This window comes from Athene noctua, chromosome 21, assembly GCF_965140245.1.
Source record: "Athene noctua chromosome 21, bAthNoc1.hap1.1, whole genome shotgun sequence".
Taxonomy (NCBI): Eukaryota; Metazoa; Chordata; class Aves; order Strigiformes; family Strigidae; genus Athene; species Athene noctua.
The window spans coordinates 5300261-5325556 of NC_134057.1; the positions used below are offsets into that span (position 1 = coordinate 5300261).

At 50.2% G+C, this 25296-nt stretch overlaps 1 protein-coding gene across 1 annotated transcript in view; it reads right to left on the reverse strand.

Moving 5' to 3' along the window:
* Positions 1–17891, reverse strand: part of COL13A1 (collagen type XIII alpha 1 chain) — a 92513-nt gene extending 74622 nt beyond the window's left edge. The window contains exons 1-2 of the mRNA XM_074924327.1: positions 17059–17891; positions 9376–9445 (exon numbers count right to left, since the gene is read on the reverse strand). Coding sequence (XP_074780428.1) covers positions 9376–9445; positions 17059–17361 — 373 coding nt within the window. The 5' untranslated portion in view covers positions 17362–17891. The remainder of the gene's footprint in view (positions 1–9375; positions 9446–17058) is intronic.
* Positions 17892–25296: the final 7405 nt, after the last annotated feature.

Sequence of the window (25296 nt, forward strand, 5' to 3'; positions counted from 1 at the left end):
CTCTACCTGCTGCTGGTTGAGCCACACAGCAAGGGGAGCCTGGCGTGGATGGGACTGCTGGGTGGTCCCCAGCGTAGCGCACACGCTGCCCGGAGCAATACCAAATCATAATAAACAAGTCCCTCGCACAAAGCTCCTGTCAGTTCAGATTCCAGTTCAGCTGATATAATCTTCATCTCCTCTTTGAAAGAAAGGAAAGAAAGAAAAGCAAAAAGAAAAAAACAGACATCCTAAGGGAGAGGAGTGAGGCAAGCGATGGATTGATACTGTCCGTGTGTGTCTCAGCCCCCCAGCGTGGGGAAAATGTGCTGTTAATCAGCCGCCCCCCCTGGGGAATATGCTGATTTAATTACCTCCTGCTTGCACAGTCCGGCTGTGATGCTGCTCGCCCAAGACATCGCATGAGGAAGAAACAGACACCAAGTCTCAGCAGCCAGCTTGGAACGGGATGGGCGAGCAGAGCAGGAATCACCCAGACCTGGTTTGGGGAGCGAGGGCGTGAATTGGTTCAGGGAGGCTGTGCGAGCAGGCTGCCTCCCAAACCCATATGTGTAAGAGCCAGAGAGCATCAAAGGGCTCATCACTGCCCCACTGGAGCCATGGGCATTGCAGAGGATGCCTCAAGGAGTCGCCTTTCCCTTTCCTGAAACACAACCTTACCTGGGGGGAAGCACAGCAAAGGCATGCGATGGGCAGCAAGGTGGTTTCCAGATAGGAAGGGGAAGAAACAGCCAGAATAAATGAAAGGGAGATGCCTAGTTAACAGGTGCCATGCCACAGCGCCCTCCCCTTACTGGCTGCATGGCACAGACCCCGCACATAAGCACATCTCTCCAACCCTCCAATTGTCAGGCTGCTGGTGTTTTGCAGCATTAATCTGGGATGCGTCGGAGCATTGCTCCAATGCGGGCAAATATTTTCCAGGGCTTACATTTCACAATGCTTCTGAATGTCAAAGAGGCAGTGCAAAGAGGGGCAGAGACCTGGTCCAGCTCCTGGAAGGAGAGAGCTGTGCTAAGGGCAGCCACCCTCAAAGCAACTCACTGGACAGTCACACTTCGAAGTGGCTTCAGCATGAGACGTGGGTTTCTTCTCTCCCACCTGGGAGACAGCCGGGATGTTTAGTAATTAATGGCTGTATGCTTGCCTGCAAAGGCCGGCGCAAAAAGTGTTGCTGCATCTTTAACGGCTGCCAGCAATGGGAAACGCATTGGAGTGTGTGTTCGGAGGGGAAGAAGGTTAAGATGATTAACTGGTGCTAACAAGTTTAGGATGTGGAAGAAGTATTTTCTTGGACGTCCATCAAAGAGAGGATTGAATGTTCCCCGGCGGGGGGGGGGGGGGGGGGGGCGGGTGGTATGTGTTTAACAGATGAGGTTTCTGCCTCCCGAAGCTGCCCAGCCCCGCATGATGCAACCTCTCCTTTTTAAACCACTGCCTCTCTCCCTGTCCCATCAGCCGTACCTGCAGCCCCAGCCTGGCACAGGGGCTGAAAGGCGATCCGGGGGGAGGAAAGCCACCCCTCTGCTCTTCCTGTTGATCCGCACCCTGGGACACCCTTCGGGCACCGACGGATCAGCCTCGCCCTTGGTACCCACCAGCCGGGGCAAAGGCGCGGGCGGATGCCCGGAAGAGCCAAGAGGGAATCGGGTATCACCACAACGAAACCTGACGCCCCAGAGAAGGGTCCTCCTGGGCCTCTGCAGCCTCGCTGCAAAACCCCCCTCTCTGTCGCACCACAGGGACACAAACGGAGCCATCCCTGCCACCAGCTGGGCCAGCAGCCTGCTTTTTACCTCCGCATTGCCTTCAAGAGCACAGCGGCAGCTAACATTAGCACCGGAGCAAAGTCCCCTTGCAAACAGCTTTGGAGCGAGCCACTTGGCGCCTGCAACATCTCCCTTGGCCCACCCTGGGTATTTTTGGTGCTCTTCGGCGGCTGGCGGGTGCCCACGCTTTGCGCAAGGGGCTTGGATGCTGCCAGGCACCGTGCCCCGCCATCGAGCCTGGCGGCCGGTACAACTCGGCCTCATTCCTCCGGCCGCCGCAAAGCTGCCAGGATGGGCAGCACACGCGAGACCCACGTCGCGGGGCCCGGACGTGCGTCAGCAGCTGACGCAAACCAGCCCGGCCATGTGCACGCAGCCCAGGCCTGGGAAAAATCCTCCACCCCGGTAGCGCACTCACATTGAATCAAAGCCGTCGCCGTACAGTAGCAGTGCAATGTGCTCTTTGGGTTTCCCCAGCCAGCTGGGATGTTTTTGCCTTGCTTTGTCAAGGCGCTGATTTATGCCCATATGTACCATATACATTGTAAGCAGAGGCACGCAATGGTGTAAACACTTCTACCAAACATCTGTACGCAAAACCGTCAAATATGCAGAAGTTCCCTGCTGCAGCCCTCGACGTGTGTCCCAGGCGCCCCACAGGCAACCTGTCAGGCCCCAGTCTACGTGCAGGGTGCCATTCACCACTGGGCCTGTTATCGGGATGCAGCCCAGCAGGGATGATAAAGGTCACAGTGGGACCGTTACCTGATACAAATCAGCACAGCCACAACTCTCTACTCCTGTGTCAATCTGTGCTTCAGGCTGGAACCTGCCACGGTGGGTATCTGCTCCTGTGCAGTGCTGCGCATCCATTCCTCCCTCCAAAATCTCTTTCCCACTCATTTAATCCTCAATGTCTTTCTCTACACCCCTTTGTCTGGGGAACAGGTTAGTTTATGCCTGGTTTTGGGTGGAGGATGGTCATACTGAACAGCCATGGCTTATCCAGGGCTGGGATATAACATTTGAGATATAATATACAAGCATCATTAGAGATAATGCTTGTGCCACCAGGACTCATGCACACCTGGACACAAATGTTCACCTGTTTGCACCTTTGGGGAGAACTCAGCCTCCAGAGAAAAAGACCCACAGTAATTCTATGTATTCGGAGGAATTTCCCTCCACCTTCCAACCAGTTTAAAATAAAAAAGCTTAAAATAAAAATTTTTAAATAAGAAAGCACATAAAAGGATAAAGAGAGAAGGAGACAGACCCGAACATGGCAAGAAGTTGTTATACAAACAACCAGATGGGTGTAAATAAACAGGCCACCCTCCTGCAGAGCACTTGTGCCCATTGTTGTGCCTCAGCACCTCCCCTTTTTAATGCATTGACTGTTTCTAACCATATTTTGGATAAAGAGGGAAAGGCAGAGGTTTTTGCCTTCCTGACGCAATCAGCATGGTAGCACCATAAGGATGTGCTAGCCCTCCAGCCATTTTTCAGCCTGGGCAGCGCTCACAGCTGTGTCAATGGCTTACGTGAGCCCTCCTAGTCTGCACTGTGGAAACAACAGCCGGTTCATTAAAATCAATTAAATACTCCTTATTAAAGTCAGTTTAAATCCCAAATGCAGACTAAGCCGGATGAGTTGATGCTTAGACATATAAGGAGCATCCTTGCTCCCTCTTACCATCCCTCAGCCATGGATGTGGCAACCTCCAGGTGACAAAAGCCAAGGTGGGGGTGACCCCTCGAGCCGCTACTGGCAGTTGTGTAAGAGCACAGCTGCCTACGTGTTCAGAGAGAGAGAGTTATGCGACCAAACAAACTGTTTGTTTGTTTTTTCCTGTTCATCCCCATCTATTCATAACTGCTCACAGAATCCGTGGAATTCATTGTGTGGTTTGCATCTTCAAAACAAATGAAACAACAGTATGTCTAAACCAAACAAACCCCAGCCCAAAATACAGCCAGTAGGCCAGGGCGCATGAGCAACCTTCGAGGCTGAAGTGTGTGTATACTCTGGAGGGCTCAAAAAATGTGGATGGGGACAACATATTTAAATTTCAGGGAATAACAGAATTCCCAGGGAGATCTCTTATAATGGGGGAAAGAAGGAGGAGAAGTATTTAAGCAATGATTATGCTGCAATTTTCCTTCCAGATGTGCCGTGCCGTGGAGATGCTGTGCCAGCAAATCACATTTTCTGACACGGCAACGTGCTGCTCTGGCTGCGGTGGTGCCGGATGCCTGTCCGTGGCAGCCCAGGCACTGCTCCCTCCGGAGCTCGGCTCTCCGGCCAGCCCGGCCACAAGGGCTTTGCCAGTGCATTCAAGGGAAAAAAAGTACTTTAGAAAGCTCAGAGCTTTTGGCAAGGAGTGGCTGCTTGAGACAGAGACAAATGTCCTTTTTTCTGATCCTTTGGTTAGTGTCAAAAAGCTGCATTTATTTAGAAACTTTTAAAGCAGAAAGCACCTTTTGCATAGTCAGCATATAAAACCATGCTGACTTACCGTCCTGAAAAGGGGTCAAACACAAAACCGTAGCATTTCGACTAGTTCAGTGCACATCTCCTGACAGCAGGGCCATGGTATGGGTGTTTCATTGCACACTCCCACCTCGCATTCCTCGTGGCTCTGAGCCAGGGCCACCGACATGGCTCGTGGCTGCCAGCATTTAAATAGCCAGGGTGACCCTTCCACAGCCCCGTGCCAGGGATCCCAAACACCTTCTCCACCTCTAGGGCTCACCAGTGTGTTCAGGTTTTTAAACTCACAGGAGCACTCAGATCTGTCCAAGAAGTCCCAGCAAGCTGAAAAAGGATCGCATTAAAAATGACAGCAAGAAAACATGAAAGCTGTGAAAACAACCTGGCAAGAGGCAGAACACCCTAGCTGGGGTGTGGGGTAGGGGTGAGCAGGTATGACTTGGGCACTGACCCTCTTTTGGCTTGCCTGCCCAGAGGCATCTGGGGAGGAGGTAAGTATCCCAAGGGAGAAATGGATGCATCCATTTGGATGCAACATCCTGCCTGGGGCTCAGCCTGGGCTGCCCAGGCGCCTGTCCCCGCTGCAGCCATCCCCACCGCCTCCTCTTCCACCAGCAAGGTCCTGCCCTTACTGATATTTCCTCCCTCTGCTGACTGCCCGTGGGGCCAGGCAGGGGTCAGGAGGTGGGAAATCCTGCTGCCTCCTGCCAGCTGGACCTGCTACCTCTGGGTGACACATCCTGGGTGGGAGCCAAAGCCCCGCTGCAGCCCCGCGCCGTTTCTTGCTGCCCTCCTCCAGCAGCTGCCACTGTGCCGAGGGGTCCAGCCGCCACGGGACGGGGGCACCCAAGGGTGCAAGCAGGATGCCTGGACCAAATGTGCACACCATGTGGCCCACAGTCCCGGGGTGCAACTGGGGCTACCGCTGCACCTTTGCTCTCGTGGGCCACCCTGCAAGAAGGGAAATGGCAGCAACATTTTTGAGTTGTGGCAGCTTCTATTGGTATTTCTGTAAGGTCTGTCGGAGCTGAAAAGAGCGGCCAAGCAGCTTTCCCTGCATCCCAGGCTACTGCAGACAGGGAACGTGGGTGAGGTTTTGCATGAGAAGAAATGTCCATGGGACATTCCCTTGCAACGCCTCAAAGACACTGCCAAGAGGACCCCAGCTCCTGGCCAATGCCAAAATCCTTGCAGTTGCCCCACACCAGCCTCAAAGCTCCTGTAAGAGAAAAAGTCACACTGGTTTGTGGAAGGGCTGTGCAATCTCCCTCTGACCACCAGTCCCAGGCCCCAGCAGCCCACCGAGCCAGAGCTGCCTCCTCCCGCAGCCCAGCTCCCTCCTCTGCCCCCGAGTGCTGCCACAGGCAGGGATGGAAAAGCCATTCCACATCCCTCTGAGCCAATTCCCTGCTCACTCGCTGACCGCCTCCAGTGCTGCGGGCTCCCAACCTACCTAAGGAGAAACCAGACCAAAACAAGCATTGCAGGGGCAGAGGGAAAGGAGCCAGCATCCTTTTTTTTTTTTTTTTTAAGGGATATTGAAGACTGGAGCAGAGAGCCAGCAGAGTGAAAAGCAGCCACGTGGGGACTGTGAAAATAGGAGCAGAAGAGAGGAAGATGGGAAAGGTCTAATAAAGAGCTTGTGTATATAAAATACACACACGCCCACCTCCACCAGGAAGGCTGTGGGAAGGGGTTTTGATGGTAATCCCTGGTTGTTTGAGACTGTCCAGGCAGACAGGGTCTGGACCTCAGTTGGGTCTGGATTAGACCAGGAAAACTTAGGGTTTTCCCTGTCAACCTGAAACAATATGCTTTTCCCTTGCAGCGTTTTGTTACTACATAGCAGAAACCAAGGGAGGTCGGTTGGCCATGAAAGGATCCTCCAGCCTCAGGTAGCTCTCCCAAGCTCTCAGCCACATCCACATCCCATATGGGAAAGAAACATCCCCCTCATCTGATCAAAAGTCACGAAGGGAGGGTCAGTCCTAGAGATCAGACCCGTGGTCTCACCAGCATCTGCTCTGTCCCAGAAGAGATCTCCAAGTCTCATCCTAGCACACAATGACCTCGGATCAAAACATGTGCTGAGCTCCCTGTCCACACTGGCTCCCAGCATGGCGCAGGGTCTGGGGGTGGTGAATAGCTGGGTACAGTCATTGCTGCCATTGAGGCTTCAGGACCTTTTCCCAACCTGTATGAAGCTGCCCCCCAAATCAGTCTGGCAGATGGTGGGAACAGAAGGAATCACACAGGTTATCAGCCAGACAAAGGGAACTGAGTCTAATTACCCAGGAAGGCTGTGCTAACCTTGGGGGTTGTGTCCTCCCCACTGAGACACTGCTGGAGAAGCCCGTTGCGACCTCTGAGCTCAAAAAACACAATGCCAAAGAACAACATCTCACTCACAGGTAGTCTCACCCAGCCCTAGTCCAAGTAATCTGAATGAGCAGCTTCCCAGCTGAAGGAAACTTTTATTTCCTGATTGTTTGTTATAAATACAGCTGCCTTGTTTTCCTGACCATGTCATTCCTATGGTCCTTATCACACATGCTCAGATAGCCACAGCACAGTCACACACTTCACAGTCTTCTTGTTCCCCTATTCCCAGCTTTTCCAAACCATTTACATTCACAATCCCCTGTTGTCCTGAAGCTCTTCTACGGCGATGGGTGACCCTGCCCAGGACCTCCACATCCATACTGAACAGGTCAGCAAATTAGCTTGGTTTTTTCCCCTTTTTTGACACGCTAACAGTTAGGGTTTAACTCAAATGCCATTTCTGATGAACATTTATTTTTGGTGAGAAACATGATGTGTTTATAGGCAGTGGAGCGGGCCACTGAGAAGCAATGGGCATGCGCCAAGTCTTGCAACATCTTGATGCTTCTCAGTGCTTCTGAATACCTTGGTCTCCCACAAGGGTCACATTGTCTGGTCCTTAGGGCATTTTAAACACAAGGGAAAAAAAAAGCATTAGGGATAAGGAAAAGAGACCATGTTGAAACAGCATGACAGTGCTTTCAGGTGGCCAGCATTCCATCAGTCTGGACACCAAAGGGAAACACCCTGGAGCAAAGGGTCTGAGATGAGACAATGGCTAGCTGAAGGTCCCTTCATTTCTGCCCAAAGACTTCACCTGCCACAACATCAGCTTTGGACCATAGCGTCATTTCCCTCAACAGATTAGCTGGCAGGGTGAGGGAAATTTTTACAAATAGTTTCTGTATCTGTAGGATATTTGATAATGACAAGCAAGTTTGACAGGTAGAAAAGGAAGCCTGGACTTTTATGACACATTTTTTATTACTGTTCTCCTGAATTAAAGCAGTCCTTCAGAAATATTATGAGATTAGGAATGAGCAGGTACCTAAGCATTATGAGAAATCCAGCACTGACTGCTGCCGAGGCTTCACTGGGGATGTGGGTATCTGTAACCACGTATTATGATCTTGATGCTGAAATACTTGGGCAATTCATCTATCATATACATGGTGTCGGGGGTCACATTCAGATGGCCTCAAAAATCAATGAATCTCTTTTTTCTCTGCTCTGCATTCAAGTTCTAAGTTTCCTTCTCCAAGCTGGCTCAGAAAAAAACAGGAGGATATTCATTCCTGTGGTTTTATGGCATTTATATGTCAAGACTAGGCAGGAACTTGAAAATGGAGTAGTGCTATGATTTGTTCCCATTGTAGGGAAAGGGTTGAAATTTAAACGCACTTGAACTCAGTTGTGATCTGATCATTGGAGAAGAGATACTTACAAGACATTTCATTCAGACTGTCTTTTAAAATTAAACCAAAATAGGTCCTGATGTTTCTTTCTGGGACTAAAAAGAAAGTCCAACAGTCCTGATCTGGACTAGTCAAATCAGGCATTTTCCAACATTCTGCAAGTCTGGATCCTGGACTTTAGTTCTTTTCCATATAGTTCATTTTCATAAACCTGTATAGCTTTACCTCTTTTACAAGACGCTTCTTTACAAATCCATTTTAGTCTGACAAGAGACTATACCTCCTACGTCCGTAAACAGGTCTAAACACATTGGTCTATAGACAGCCCCCTTCATTTACCATTATCCCACTGTTGACCATACTTAAACACACCTTGATATGTGTACCACCAGACACTGTCAAACACCCCACACATTGGGCACCAAAGAGAACCAAAGGAAGAACCACAGAAAATGGAAATGCCACTTTCAGATGCTCATCCAAACATAACTTTCTCTGCCTCTTTCTTTTCAAGACGTGTTTCAGTTACTCAGTTTGGATACACAGATTCAAACTCTTCCAAACCTTTGACTCTGGGTGTGAGTGGTGGCTGGCACTTCTCTATTTTTTTCTACACAGCCAAATGCATCAAAAGACAATGAGGAAGGCTGAATGATTCATAGCAATGGAATGAAATGCCATTCACAAATGTTTTTTCCATAGCAATTTGTCACTTATTGTATTGAAACCACTTCAGAAGATGTGTCTCAAAGAGCCTTTTGATATTAGCATGATTAAAAACATAATGCAATTAAGCAATCCCATAATATTTCTGTATGTTATATGAGCGGGACCTTGAGTGACCACTTCATTCAACCCCCTGATAAATGGCTGCTTCTAACAGAAGGCTGGTATTCTGCAAGATGCCTCGGATAGTTGTATAACACCAAGGAATTCAAATCTTCTCACCCCAGAGGCACTTTGGCTCACCAAAATTTAGCTGTTCAGCTTTGGTGTTGGGTCTAGCCTGCATGTCTCAAACCTTCTCAAATAAGTCAAGGAAGATGCACCTCCCAAGAGCCATTCTGCCCACTTCAAAATTGATGTCTAAAATGAATGGGAACATTTGCCCTCTAGCTGTATCTTTCTCTCTTTATTGACTACCTAGATGACTGCCTGGGTGATTATCACTGTTTCTGCTGTTTCTGTCACATGCAGAGCTAATATTTACACATGTGCCTGACTTGTTACACACGTCTCCATATTGATTTTCTGCACACCATTACACAAGTACGCATAACTTTGTATTCATATACCACACAATATTAAAAAAATCTTTCAACAAGATGTAGGCAAAAAGGGCCCTTCCAAAGTGCTAGCCATCCCAGATTCCTACCTGCCGGGCAGTTGCATCGCTGGTGTGTCTCTCGAACTTCGCGGTGTCTCGGCAAGTGGAACTTTAATTTCTGTGAAGGGAGGAAAAAGACCAAATTGATTCATTAATACCGTTGAAACCAAAGCCTCAAGTTCTTAGAAAAGTGGGACTGTGGGATGCTGCTCAAGTAGAGATGGGAGAGACAGAGCAGAACATTTTGAGAAGAGATGGGAGAAACTGAGCAAAACAGTTTGGGAACGAAGAAAGACATTAAAGTTCATAGTCTTTAACTAGAAATGTGGGGTTTGATTGGAAGCAGGCTGAGTGAGTTTCGTAATGGCCTCCAAATGTGGTCCTCCTGACAGACATTACAAAATCAAGAGCCAGCAGTGGCAAATAAAGAGGTGACTGAGTCCTCATGAGAAAGTCATGTTTCTCAGAAGACCCTCTCAGTGGATGAAAAATGGAGATTTGAAGCAGGTATTCTTCCCCTCTGTGGCAGACTCCTTATGATCATGAAGACACCAGGACAGACAGAAGGGTCCCACTGAAAAACTGCAGCTGAAGGTGGCCTGAAAACAGCAACAGCATTTCCTGAAACCTTCAGAGGCTGTGAAGCTTAATTTTTCTCTAACCGCAGAACAAGACAAAACCTATCAAGAGCTTCCTGAAGGTGGAATTATGTCCAAATGGTCATTTCCAATGAGTTTGGATTTCTAATGGTGCTGGCGTGTCAGCCTCCTGCTCTCTGGCACCATCTCTGTATCTCTTAAAGGGGAAATAGAGTCCACCCCATCTTCCCACACTGGAAATGTCATTAAAATTGACCCATGTCCTGAGCAAAACGCACTTTAGGGACAGCATCTACACCACCCCTCATAGACTTAAATAACTGTGATTTAGTGAAGAAAATGCAAATCAATCCAAATAAGTTATTCATTAATGCCTGTGAACCGTGCTTGGTTAATGATTTGAGATTATTTGAGAAGACTGAGCTGCCGGGGTGCATGTGCTAAGGCATCACTCCTTCTTCCCTTCTAATCCTCAAGCCCAACTGTTCATCCCAGTTGCACCTTCTTCTTATTGTCTGACCTACTTCACAACCGGGGCCAACATTTCAAAAGAAACAGCCTCATGTTGGGCTCAACAGAAGCCCGTGCCCAGGATCATATAGAAATTACTCAGTTTTCACAAGTGAGCACCTTTCTGCAAGAAGGCATCAGTTTGGAGAGAATTTCTTTTAGAGAGGAAAATAATAAAGCAACGTATTTCTTCCTGGGATGAGGGAAGGCAGAACTGGCTGGAACACTTCCATTTTTCACTTTGAAAGGACCACCTTCCTTACTGCAAGTCAAAATCAGTGAGAGTTGTTGTGACTGACTAGAAATTGAATATTTTCAGAGGGGTTTTTTTTGCATGGTAGACTGAAATGTTTTGGTAGTGAGCTGATCTGATATCAGGGTGAGGAGAGGGTTTCACATGAGGAGAATTGCCAGTTCCCATACAGCATTTTATCTTCTCAGTTTAAAAGCATAGATATGTGAATCTTTCCATTTGGGCACGTTCCCATCTAGCTGCCACCCCCAGATGGCACGGCTCTGCTCTGCAGCTCTGCCTGGCATTGAACACTTTGTGCTAATGGTCAAACATGGGCACAAATGGGACAGCGGAGCCTTTATTTGGATACTCAGACTGGTATGTAGACATACGCGTTCCTGTTTCCATCTACACATGTGCCAAACAAAATGTCTGAACACAAGAGTGCTGCATTTGGGTGGGGTTCCCATCTTTGGGAGTTGGGCTTAGCACAGGGGAGGGAGGGGTGATGGTTCACACAGGCAGGAGTAGAAAGTCATTTCCTAACCAGCAAGGGTCCAAACACCCTGGCTGCAGCGGCGCCCTTTCTAGGGCAGAAATCTGCAAGGAAATCTGCAACAGATCCCTGTCCCACCAAGTGCAGAGGCACCCCAGGGGCCAAGAGGCAACGGTGTGGGGAGGGAAGGCAGAATTAGGGCTTGCTGTAAGAAGCCTTGGCTGGGTTGTTCTGCCAGCTCACAAGGAGAGGAGCAGCATAACTGGACTTATCAAGGAAGTGATGACCCAGCAGGATTTGAGCATGACTGGGCGAGGAACAGGAGCAATAGCATTTCTCCACAACTTTATCTGCAGGGTCAGAGAACTGGAAACACCTGGGACAACTGAAATAGCCTTCTCAAGGACGGAGGCCCCTCGGGAGGGAGGCGCGGGTGCTGCTGGGCAGGGCTGGGAGGACAGCCCCAAGTACGGGTACCATGCAGCCATCGGGCACTCGCTGGCATTTTCTCCATCGCTGGCCATTGCGGTGCCTCCCTGGAGCCCAGGAGCTCTGCGCATCCCTAAGGAGTGCAAAGGGCAGTGATGCTGTGTGATTCCCCCCCTTCAGTGGGAGGCAAAACCTACCAGGAATTTCAGAGCGCTGTAGTTCTGTTTCCTGCACAATCTATTAAACAAACATTGACTGCAAGAGAAAAAAATCCTTGGCTTCTGGAGACCTCAGTTCAACTTTGGGTTGAGATGGTGAAATGAAATGAAGTCCTGGCCTTTTCTGGTTCTCTCATTACCACCGTGCAAAATACCACCTGGTCCAACACAAGAAGCCAGCTTTGCTCAGGACAGCAAAAAGAAAGAGCTTTCCCTCTAAAACTGGCCTATCCAAGAGAAAACTTTCATTCCCAGGCAATGGAAAACCACTCCATTTTAGGGCAAGGTTGAATTCTGTAAGCAAAAATAAAATAACATGGTCTCTGGGAATCTAGTGTTTGCGATCTCCTTTCTGGGTTTGCTTTTGCACCTGGGAGACAAGAGCATGAAACATCAGAGCCGCAACACGCTACCTCTTGCCCTGGCAGAAGTGCTGAAAGCCCTTCGCATAGAGAGGATTGGCTTGTCAGCATAGCCTGATGCTCTCGCTTGTCGTGTTTTCGGGTGACGTAACAGCTGTGCCTTCCGCTGTACATATGAAAGTGGCCGAAAAACCTTTTGCCAGCACTGGGGCCACAGGTGAGTGACTGAGTGACTGAGGGGACTGAGTGACTGAGGGGACTGTGCACCTCTGTGTATTTAGGGAGCTATTGCACATGGCTGAGTGCAGAGGAAAGGGAAAAAGCCTCTGACTGCAAGAAGGCAAGGCCAGGAGGGTCGGGCTGAAAGGCGTGCTGGAGTGGGCAATAGAGACAGCACGGGCTTTTCCTGTGGGTTTTCACTCGCCACTAGCATGACAGGACAGGGCTGGCTTGGGTGGCCAGAGCAGTGAAAGCAAGATCTCTTCTGACATTGAAAGACCATGGCTGTGGCCTCCTAAACCTTGCAAGTGCCTGTCTGTTTTGGATGGGCACTTGAGATTAGGTGAAAGAGAGGGCACTTCTTCAAAGGGGGCAGATTAATAGCTCTTTAACAGAAGTAGTTGTTTGCAGTCACGCAGGGAGGTGAAATCATTTCCCACCACTATCTCCAACAGCTAAAAGAAACATGTTTCAAATAGATAATCTATTACAACCATCAGGAGGATTTCAAGGGCGGGTGGTTTTGTTAACTCTTATTGTTTTATCTTCAATTTCGCTGCTTTTTCTTAAAGGTCCATCTCCTGGAATTGCAGGACTGTGTGGCATAGAGCAAAGCAAGCAGTGAGCCCTCCCAGCTGGAGCGAAAAGCTTGGAAATAACACCATCTAGATTCAAGGATTGCAAACAGTTGAAAGGAAATAGGGCTTAGCTACCAGAGAAACTGGAAGAAAAAAAAAAATCTCATTATTTTGGGGTGGAAAACACTAAGCTAAAGATCAAGGCAGGGGATGCCTAGAGCAATCTTGCTGATCCTGGGAAGCAGAACTGAGCAGTGTGCTTTGAGACACTGAAGCAAAGGAGGGAAAAAATGCTTTAGGTCAGGAGGGAAAGGGAGTTTTCAGGTGTCCCTTCTTTGCTTGCATAAGTAAGGAAAGAGTCCCAGGGAAATGACCCTATTGGGAAAGCAGTGAGGATCAATGCTCCTTCCCCATCCATGGCACAGCCCCTGAATCCCTTCGGCATCACTAAAGACACAACAAATACCTTCAGCACAAGCCCCTGAGAGGCTGAACGCACTCATCACAGCGCAGAGAGGCAGCTGATCTTCCCCCAGGCTATCCCCCAGGATAACTGCTGTTGTGTTACACACACACTTCTACTTCCACAAGCACACAAATGCTGGTTTTTTCCTAGCAGCAGCATTGAATCCATCCTGCTCTCCATCCTGATGAGCTTTTGGCAAATGAAACGGTACCAAATGTTACCCAGCATGGGAAAGGACCTTGTTTTCTTCTTTGGAGAGCTTTGTCTCTACTGCACATGCCAGTAGTGAGTCTATTTGTGCTCTTCATACGATTTTATGATATCCCCTAAATGCAGAGGAATTCCTACATGGAGCTAAAGTTCTTCCTGAACTACCTGCTTCTGGCCCATTCCACACAGATGTTTTTGTGGGAAAACTTAGTCAATTTGTGCCTCGCAAAAAATTCCCCTCTGCTATTCACTGACACCAGGCAGAAGTTTACACAATAACAAGTGAAGCAGCACTGGACAGGCTGCTTCTGGGAAAGCATCTGTGGCCCTCTCTTTGCTCATCCTGAACCAAAACAGAAACACTGCCACAGCCAGCTGCAGGTGCTCCCAAACTGGGCTCCAACACCAGGAAAACATCCCCACCATCTGGCTTTAAATTAACATTTGAAACAAACCAACCCAGCTCCTCTCCCTGCCAGTTTGCTTTACCTTTGCTTGTCTGGAAGAAGGGCACCTAAGAGGACTTGGCATTTTGCCCTTTTCAGTGCAATCCGTACAGTGTCCCCACAGCTGCTCACAGACCCTTGGGAACCTCGAGGGCACGCCTAGGCACAAACGTGGCACAGTCCAGGTCGGAGCACAGAGCACTACAGGTTTGAGCATAACCTCAGAGCTCCTCCATCAGCCCTTGCAGACTTCACTTCTTCACATCCCTCCAACGGATCTTCACAGCCACCAGAGCTAGAAATGTGCTGCCATGCCCGTGGCTCCCCGCACCTCCCACCTCCCTGCCTGGCTCAGACCAGCTCTTTTCAAAGCCAGGGTTTCTTTAAAGCTTTGCTATTTTATTCTGTGATGGATAACACTGAGCTGGCAGCTGTGAAACCCATTAAGGTTGAAACACCAGGAAACCGTGAGGATGTGGCAGTGAGAGGCAGTGAGCGTCTGAGCAGGGGGGAATGAATATCCCGCTGTCATGTCCATCACAGCAATCCCGGCCACAGCCCCTCTACCCCCAGTCACGTTCTCCTCACGCTCATACTCAGACCAGTCTCTCATTTTCTTCATTCTTCTTCTCCCATCCTTTCCCAGCTTCCCTTTACCTTTCCTGTTTTTCTCCATCCTTCTTGCCCCTCAACAGACAGTCTGGGACACCCATCCAACTTAGCCCCACTTCAGACCTAATGAAAATGAGGACCAGTGGGATTTGTTTTTCTTTCTTAAGCAAAAGCCCCATATGCCACCCCACCATCTGTCCACCAGCAGACCCCCACCCTGCACCTCGAGCTGCTTGGCCCACACCGGTACCTTTGGCTGAGTTGTGAAGGTCTGAAGTAGCTGTTTGAGGAGCTTAGCTACAGTGTGGAGCGGAGTTGGAGAGGGTCTGCTCCCCAGGAGGCACAGCCCTTCTCCCCCCGCAGGCAGCAGACCTTCCCAGGTGTAAAGGGACAGGAGACCTGGACCAGGCATCTCTGCTCCTCCACAGGCTCTGGCACTTTTCTCCAAGCTATTTTTGAAGCTGTGGCCCAGCAGGGAACTGGTAACGCCGATGGTACCTGGGAGCAAGTGCTGGCCCCCCAAGCAGTGGTTCCTGTCCCATGGCTGCTCCCCGCACTGGCTGTGAGGGGGGCTGGGCCCACCCCAAAGGGGCTCATTAGGGGCTGCTCAGAAAACAGGGGTGCTGCCGGGCATGTGGCCACCACGAGAGCCCCATTTCCTCTCTAAGCTGGGTTATTAAAAGGAGGAAAGGTGCTGCAGCCAGCGGAGCCAGCAGGACACAGGGGGCCATCCGGCCCCGGGCACCAGTCCCAGGAGGCATCCTGTGGTACGTCTCAAATCACTTGGTAGAGATAAACTGTGACTTCCCAGGAGACTCGTGCCAGCAGCGTCAAGGGGACCGTTACACATGATCCTCTGCTCAGTGGCAGGGAAGGAGTCCCTGTGCAAGGGTGCAACTGCAGGGCACAGGTCCAGCCACTTGCAACACTTCTGCCTCCCCCAAAAGCTTTTTTTCTATGGGGTACTGCCCCATGGACCCTGTCTCCCCCTTATTCCTCATCCAAAGAGGCCACTCAAAACCTCATCCCCGAGCTCCTACGGCGTTTGCTAACTCGAAGTTCACAGCTTTTGGCTGCAAACCTCAGCTGATCCAGGGACCACTCCCACGAGACCCATGAACAGTAGCCAAGCCTGTCAGCTGTAGGTTTAAACTCCTCACCACAGATCTTCACAGCTCCTAGAAAGTTGGGGTGGGGGTGTCCTCAGGTGCCAGGCAGCATTGCCCCAAGGCAGGTCCCAGTAGCCACCACTCTGATCATCCCACTCCTCACCTCATTTAGTAAAAGCAGCACTTAAGATTTTTTCAAACACAAAACCAGCTTTTGGGCCAGCCCCAAGGATCTCTCCAGCCTGTCTCAAGCCAAGGCTGGAGTAAACAGAGAAAATGAGAGGTGGGTAAAAACAGCCCCAGCCCTGAATAGCAGCCCCAGGCGTCCCCTAGAGCTGTGGGAACAGGTCAGTGTGGACCTGCCGGGAGAGTTCAGAGACGTGAGCCACCATCTGCTCCCTGACACGTGTCAAAACCACTTCAAAGCCCCGACGAGGCAAGGAATACTGTAGGATGCTCATCCTGCCCAGGGCAGAGAAGCCCAGGCAGCCCCCAGCAGCATCAGCACAGCAAAATAAAAGGTGTCAGCAACAAAAATCTGCACTTTTGGGCCCACTTTATTGACCTGTTGAAGCTCAGGCTTCTTCAGCAGCAGCTTTCCCTCATCCTCAGAGGAAGAGTACACTGGCTCCAATGGAGTTTGGATGAGGCTCAAGTGGGCACAGCAGACAAATGCTCTGTACTGATGCTCTGGCAATACCAGAAACTCTCCTGGCAGTGACAGTATGTCTCATTTTCCTGAGCCAGGAGCCATGGAAGGGGTCAGGGCTGGCACAGCGGCAAAGCCAGTCCATCACGACATTGGTGTGTTTGCAGTTACCTCCTCCTGTAGCCATGCCAGCTGTGGCACACCTTGCCTGTCCCTCTCTCAGGGCTCAAACCCACAGTGAATTCCCAGGTTTAACCTCTAGCTCTAACCCTTCTGGCAGGCAATGTCACCAGTCACCAAACGGAGAGGGCTGCAGGTTCTTCCCTCCCTGCCTGGACCGGGGATGAGGTTTCCCCCTTTGCAAAGTGCCGGAGCTCAGGCACAGTGTGGGCTGGGGCAGCGGGAAGAAACGCCAGGCAGGTTTGAGAGGTGGGAGGGCCCTGAAGGCATGGGAAATCCAACCTAGCAGCATCCCTTGTGCAGAAATACATTTTTAAGGGAGGAAAAAAACAGATAATGGGACTATGTGAGCATGCACATGCCTCAAATCTATAGCACTGCAAACTATACATGCTAAATGAAAGGACACCGACCTCATCAAGCAGTTGGTCAACTCTTCCCAAAATAGCTGTCTCCATTTGGTCTGCTGAGAGCCAGGCAGGGAGCTGTGTGGGCCTGTCTGCTTCCAAGTGGGACACCCGGGACTGCAGATCGGAGGTCCGAAAGTACAGCAGGAGGCTCAGCACCAGAGAGAGCAGGGAGACGCCGGGCAGCCCCGAGCCCAGCAGGAGAGGGAGGCGGCAGCATCTCTCCCCGTCGCTGGTCCTGGGGGGAGCCACGCACCCCCTGTCAAAAGCTGCTTCGCCGACGCCTTTCCAACTCTTCTCCTCCAACATTCCCTCCCTGTCCTGAGAAACAATAAATAAATAAATAGAATAAATAAAGCCTCACTCCTACTCTGAGAAGCACAATCCAGAAGGCATAGAAAAAAGAGCGTCCAAGGGGATCCCAGTGCCAGCAAATAACAAATAACAGCAATAATGACAAAAGTGGATGGAGGGGGGGGGATCTTTAAAAAATAAAAACAAACCACACACACATAAGAGGCGTGCAGAAAAAAAAGGATCCAACTGCAGCAAACAGTGGGAGGGGGGAAAAAAAAAACTGATCAGGATTTTTTTTTTTCCTCCTGTGTTTCAGTCTTTCGGTTCGCTGGTAGATTTTTTTGTTTGTTTGTTTGTTTCCTTCTAAGCTGCCAGTTTCAGTTCCTTCGCAGACCGGCCAGGAGCTCGCACATGAAAGTCCCCATCAGAGAGAGGTAATTCTCAGCTGCTCCGGCAACGCTGTGCTCTGGCTGATCGTGGCTCCCCTGTAACATGACACACTCCCTCCGAACTCGGGGCTGGGATGAGCGAGCTGCGCGGCTTCCCAGAGTAACCTCCTCTGCTCGCCCTCTCTCCCCACCTCTCCCTGTGCTGCATGATTTATTTATTTATGCAAAGCGCCGGGGTGGGATTGGGCAGTGGGACGCCCCTGTCCCGCTTGGTCCCCAAACCACCTCTCCACCGCCAGCTCTTCCCTTTGAAGTGACTCTCACCGAGGTTATTTATAGTGGCAGGAAAGAGATTGTAAAGCAGAGGCTGGGCTCACACCAGCCTGCCTCTGTCTTTCCTCCCCGCAGCCGAAGGGCATTTTACAGGATGGTGCAAATGGGCTATCGAGACCCCCACGCAGACCCCAGGGCAGTCCCGAGGCACCAGTGATGGGGTATTTTGACCCCACTATTCTGAGGAGAGCAGCCAGGCAGGGTAAGAACCGGAGGGAAAGGTCTGGAAACAAGAGCTGGCTGATAAGGGCTCTGCAAAAAGCAAGCAAAGGGCAGCAGGAAGCAACACCCCAGGCGGGCAAGTTGCAGCGCAAGGGGAGAACATTTTGGGCTTGATTTGGACGTACAACCTGCTGAGCCTGGGGCGCACCAAGGGCGTTCAGAGGAATTAATCTGCTGAGGCCCTCTAGTGAAGCAGAGCTTCCCGTCACCTCCTCCACGTCCTGCCGGACATGGGGCGCTGAACAGAAAACCCCCTTGGCAGGGAACAGTCTCCCCAATACGTGCCGTAGGGCCGCGCTGAGCCACGCGTCTGGGAAACAAAGCCTCTCTGTTCTTCAGGAGCAAGGGAGGCTCACCTCTCCCAGTTTTTCCAGGCATGACATATTTTATCCTCCAAGGTGACAGGCAGGATCTGCTGAGCCCCTGACTGTCCGTCTGTCCATCCTTCAATCCCCTTCTTGAGCGTTCACAGCAGCGAAGCAGCACGGGGCCCGTTGTGGTGCACAGTCACTAAAAACCGGGCAGCAAATTGGTCTCTTAAAATCTGGCTCCCTTGTGGCTCTTTCGCTGTCATTTACACGTTTTAAATGAAGATTTTGCGTGCAGTCTGTGCTGGAAATTACTGGCAGAGAAAACTCATATTCATCTCTCGCCCAGTCTCTGTTTCAGGGGGCTGGAAGAAACAGACCTTCTGGGAGCAGGTTAAAGTGAGCACGAGCTGTTTCTTCTCCATCAGACAAACCCTTGGAGGGCCCAGTAGCACACAGCCCCAATTCTTTGAATGGCCTCATGCCTTTCACAGCCACTCACTTCCCGAAATGGGGTTTTAGCGTCTGCGAGGCAGGAAATCCTTTCTTTATTTCTTTTAGCAGGTTTCTTGTCATCTCTCTGCTCAAATTCGCGTTGCTGCTCCGCCACGCACGGAGAACACCCCTCTGATGGCTGCAGCCTTTCAACAGTTTCTCATACAAACAGGGCAGTGCTGTGTAACCCACAGACCCAGCACACGCAGGGTGTCTATTTGTTTGGGAGGCGCAACCGCTCCACTCTCCTACCCCTTGCTCAGTCTCTTCCAGCTATGCCTATGTTTGCAGCCTATTTCTCTGAAAAAGGAAAAGGAGTCTTTGAGGCTGTGGCTCTGCCAGAGAGAAACCGTGGTCCATGGAGTTACCTAAGATGCCATCTGCTATCACAACAAACAAGCAGACAGTAGAGAAATGAGGGGGAGATGCTTAGAGGCTGATGATACAATGTTTGGAAAGCAGAGATCTACATGGAGAAATAACAGCTGGCAACTGGGATGCAGGGCATCCTACAGAGCTCTAAAGATGGGTGTTGAACTACTGATGACTGCAGCTACCTGCCTGTGTTACGTATAGTTTCACTGAAGGCTGTCTCACTCTCTCTCTCCCCTTTATACCAGCCCAAGCACTAAAATCGCAAAAAACGCGCCCTCTAAGCTGAAAACGGAAATCTGTTGGGTGTCTACATTTCATTTCCCCACACTGGCTGGGGAGAGCTCTCTGCTCTTTCGCTCTGATTTGTGATAGAGATCCTGCTGTCCAGACACGAGCATCGCCTGAATGACTCTGTAAGTGCCTTTTCCTGCCTCCCCGCCAGCCCCTCTCCAGCTGATCTGTTCATTTGGGGGGTATGTCATAGCTGCTGCAGGCTGGGGAGCCACGCTCAGCCGCGTTTCATGCAGAAGCCTTAGCTGCAGATGTGCAGGAGGGTAATTTTTCTATCCATGAGGCATTAAGGAGCCCTGTCATCCTGTGCCAATAAAAATGGACTAATTTAGCTATGAACCTGAGCCAGCTGCGCATGTCGAGCCTGCAGCACTGCTTGTCAAACAAGCTGCCTCCAGAAATGGGCCCTGGCATGTTGATTCATCTCATTGCTCCTTGAGTTGAGCACAACCCAACCTTCAGCTCTCTCAGCAGCCTCAGGGGAGGTGGGTGCTGACCTGAAACCAGTCCTCCTGCAAGTTCATGACTCTTGAGACTGGTCAGGTAGAAGCAGATGCTTAGTTGCAATCAAAGGGAGCAATTGCACTGACTGGTGGCTCTTTGAGCAAGCTAGACTGCCCTCGATAAGCCAAGCTTGAGGCTATATCCCTCTCTCCCCAGGGAGGGTGATGCAATTCCTTACAAGGACAGTAACCATACACTTCTACCACTTCTAACAGGCCCTCCTAGGTGGTTATGGACCTCAACACAAACATGCAATGAAATTTGGAGCAAATACAAAGCAATATATACCTCCCAGAGCAGCTGAACCCCTCTGTGCAATGAAGGAAAGTGTTTCACATCTACCACGTGGCACTGGGTCAACTGACAAGCTGGTTACCTACAGGTATTCAAGCCTCCAGGTTTGTCAGTCTGTAGCTGGTACTGGCACTTTGTCCTTCTCAGGGCATTTGTACATGGGCAAAGTGTTTTACAGAGAGGTTGCCCAGTGCTGCTCTGAAACAGATACACAGCACTCACAAAGGGGAGCGATATGTGGGGATTCCTCGCAGGGAACAATGTGGTCTCATTGCAAGAGACCATAAACCTTCTTTGACCCCAGGTAGGTACTGTGGGCATGAACCACTCCACGCCACAACCCAGAAATGGAGGAGCTGGGCACGGATGAGGTCCTCGCTTCTATGTGCATGGTTCAAACTAGCAAGGTATCTACAGCAGGTCTTCATTTGGCTGAGAAAAGGGTAGGCAACAGCAGCAGGACTTCCTTACTTTCCTTCTCTTTTTTTTTTTTTTTTATTAAAGGCTTTGCTTAAAAAGTGCCCTTCCTGTCACTAACTGGAAGTTGAAGTCAACTGCATGGAGATGGCTGTGCACTCGATCCCACCAGTAATCTCCAAAACTGCCTGAGAACTTCCCCTTTTCAGGCCATTCACTAGGGAGAAAAACCCCACCCCACTTCTCTTTTTCTTTCTGTTCTTCTTTTTTTTTTTTTTTCCTCTCAGGAAATGTGGGGGTCTTGTTGTGCTCGAACGAGCCATTAACTAGCAGCCGACATCTCCAGCTATTGTAAATATATTAACTCAAGGCCTTTCGCTGCATTTATTAGACTCAAGAACAACATCTGGAAACAGATGTTTTCTGAGCGCAAAGGAGAGGAGGGAGGAGGGGAAAAACACAAGAGGGGGGAAAAAAAAGGACTCATGCAAGTGGAAGTGCATGGGTCTGCAGACCATCCCTTTCCAAAACGCTGCTCAGATGGAGCATTGCGAGGGGCCAAGGCCCGTGCAGCCATGTCCCTCCTGGGCAAGGCAGCAAGAGCAGGACATCTCAGGGGGGTTGTCTGAGAGAAACAGCAATGCGGGAACAGAAAAACTCATGTTTGCTTCAGAGCTCGTGAAGAACGATCAGAGCGCTCTCACAAAAATGGGATATTTGGGGGGAGAGATTTTTGGATTTTTTTTTCCTTTCCTGGTCATGGACCTACCTAGTCCTCTTTTGCTCTGTGTCTCAGAGACTGCCGGGCTCATAGCAGGGTAATGTCGCCTCCCTGGCAGCTTGATAGCATCTGCCACAGGGACCCACAGAGTGGGCAAGGTCTAGGGTCCCCATGGGACACCACCAGTGTCCCAATCTGGCCCAAGCAGCCTCTCCTCAAAGGGCAAGCAGAGTGGAAACCTTCCATCCCAAAGACTGTGAAGGACTAAGGGGTCCTGCTCTGACTTGGAGTCTCGATGCCATGGCTCAAGCTTAGACAAAATTTATAGAATTACATAGTGTTACTATGCACAAAAAGCAAGCAGGTACACACATACTTAAAAATATAATCCATGACATTATTGATGAAGCTCCATTCTCAACTAGATACACTTTGGCTTCAGTACGAGAAATGCCTAAGTTACAACAGAAGTCTGAGATCAAGGCTTCCCTGGGTTTCTTCTGAGGGAAATGCAGTTGCACCCAAACACATACACTTGCTTTTTATTTAAAAAAAAAAGCCAACACAACCAGTGTTTTGTCATCTTTAACCCCAAGTTCACCTCCAACATCTCCAGCCCCATCTGTCCTCTAATATGCAGCTACAAATACTTTGCTGGTCAGGTCAGGAATATTGAGTATTACCTACCTAATTCAGCAGTTGTTTATAGGAAGTAGTAAGTAGCCTATGGAGCAGAACAATTCCCGCCTGAGGAGCTGCTCTAACCCATTGTGGAGTTATAGAATAAAGACACATTTGATCCTTTGGGAAAAGGGTTATGAAAATACATGGAAAAAATGTACTGTCCGTGCACAGTAATATCATGGCTGTTTTCAATCACTTGGTCTCCTACAAAACAAAAGGACTCACTGCACAATATAAAACCCTAGCCTTCACAACAGCAAGGGCAGAAAGGAAGAAGTGAAGCTAGTAGTATATGGTTGGGGCTTTATATTTTTGTAACTCTAAAGTATCCGAACTCATTGTTGCCTCCCTCCCATCAAAGCCAAACCAGCTTCATGCAGCCACAGTGGTGGGAACCTGTCCCCAGAGCTGTGGGACAACTCAGCAATGCTGGGCTGCACCAGGGGAAGGAGCGGGATGCCGGCCACCAGCGGCTCCTGGAGAGGTTGGGTCAGAGCCTTCAAGGGAGGATGAAGTAAACGCGGGTTTGCACGGTTTGGGGCCAACCTTCCCTAAAGGCCAACCACCCCTTCTCCCTCACCTCCCACAGAGAAAAGGCTTTGCAGGAGGAGAGTGCCAGGCACCCTGCGTTTTCAACTAACCTCTCACGTTTTGGTCAGAAGATGAGGCAAATGGCTCTGAGCAAAACAGGCTCAGCACCCTTCTTCATGGAGGAAAGAACTTTTTTCCCCCCAACAGAATCATTTCACAGCCAAGTTTGGGGTGGGGAGAAATTTTACACTTCTTTTCATCAGTGGTTTGGTTGGGTTTTCTTCCTCCTGGTCTGGAGCTGATTTGTAATGGGTTGTTGCTCAGTGCCATTGGAGTCTGTGGAGATGGTCATCTCGGCTAGCCTCATTTTTGCTGTTATCTTTGTTCTTGCAGAGCCTGGATGGGAAAGAACATGTAATTAAGAACAATATTGCTACAAATAAGACAGAAAAAGGCTCCACCCCTGAAGCACTATTCCCCCATATCTTGCTAGCCTAAAAATTCACACAACAGCCCGCGGGAGATGAGTTTTGCTCACAATTGAGATATGACTATTCCAGGGAAGCTGCTTTGGAAACACTGGTCATTTTAGTGACCCTGGGAAATCCCTGGTGCAGACCATCACTACAAAGTTCTCAGCACAGCTAGAGCAGTGCAAAGAGTTAGTCGCAGCGAAGAGGCACTCAGACTGCATGCTTAAAATCTGCTCATACAGGTGGGAAAAAAAAAAAGGGTGCGATTTTCAGTCATGAAACCAGGAGAGCCAGCTCCAAGGGGAGCTATTCCTGGAACACAATGTTCTCCAGCACAAGGCTGGGGCTGCGAGGAAAAGCTTCTCAGCTCCCCACTGCAACTCCCCTTGGCCCCTTGCTGAGCAGAAAACCTCCCTTTATTAAGGCCAAGCTCAGGCACTGCATGCTCAGTTAGTTACTCATGCACCGAGGTGCTCGCCATGGTGCATTGGCACGCATGGGACTGATAAGCCAGAGCACTGATTTGCATTTGGATTTACCATTAAATAGTTTAGTGAGAAGCTACTGCTGAATGCCTTCAGCCTCGCTGCCCAGCTGGGCTATTCCATGCACCCCAAAGCCCACCCTCCCCCTGCCTCCCCCTCACCTCTGCCAGGCACAGAGTTCCCGTTCATCCTCCGTTACCTATTTACACACAGATACACATCACTAAGAAAACCCTTTCTCTTCACCTTTGGCAGGTGTAGATCAGGCTTGTGCCCAGGCTGCCAGCAACCTGAGGCAACCCGTCAAAAAACACGTGGGGTGAACACACGATAAGGTGAGCTGGAAACCCCAAAATCCTGGGGCCAAACCTGTCTACCCAGAGGCAGGCAGAGCTGTGTCACACTGTCTGGGAAACCAAACGCCGCCGGGGCAGGAGGGTGTTCCTGCGCAAGCAGCCAGGGAACTCTCAGCAGCCTTCTACAGACTTTGAAGTTAGTGAATCAGAGCTGGGAGGACTGGGAAACCCAGACTAAGTGTCAACTGCACTGGAGGAGGAAAAAATAATGAAGAGAGGCTCCCCCAGAAGACTGATTGTTTCAGAGTCCAGAAGTGAAGGGGAATGGATACAGCAAGCTCAGGAAATTGAAAACAACTTTTGGTAAATACTTCCTTTCGCTTCAGCACTTGGTCTTTTATCAAAGCTTGTTCAGACCCTGACAGCAGCGCACAAAGCGGCTCCACTCCGTCATAATGCAAAAGACAGGCCCAGCGACCGGGAGGTTAGCGGCTAATGGAGCGGAGTCGGGTTCAATTTCCCTGGAAATTGCTCGCAGAGGAGAGCCCGGAGACAAGGAGCACTGCTAATGTCCTTCTGCGACGCCACTGCTTCCCCTGCACGGGGCAGAGCCCTCGCTCGTGCCCTCTGCCTCCCACGCCACAGCTCCCCACAGCTCATCCCTGCACTCCAGCGGGACGCAGAGCACAGCAAAGCAGGAAGGATGTGAGATGTGAGCCCCCGTCCCTGGGAGCAGATTAATGGGGTTGGATGGAGAGCAGCATGGCTCCCTGCATCGGGGTTTTCCTTCCCACCACTGTTGCTTTCACAGCACCTGACATAAATCCTCCTGGCAGGGTGGTTCACCTGCCTTGTTAAAGACAGATCGATCAGTAAATCCTCAGCCATCTATGAAGTCTCATCCAGCTTGTTGGGTTTTTAGCTGCCACTGGGGACTTGTCTCCTTTTAGCAGCACCACAAGGGGACTATGGAAAGATGCTTTTCCACCCCAGAGGCACCCCTGGCAAGGCCAGTTCACATGAGATGCGCAGGGCACACCCAGGGCTGCAGTATTCCATCGAGGCACTGCATCCTCATCAAGCTGGGCACCCAGGGGGCATGTCCAAAGTAGAAGGCCAAGAAAGCAAC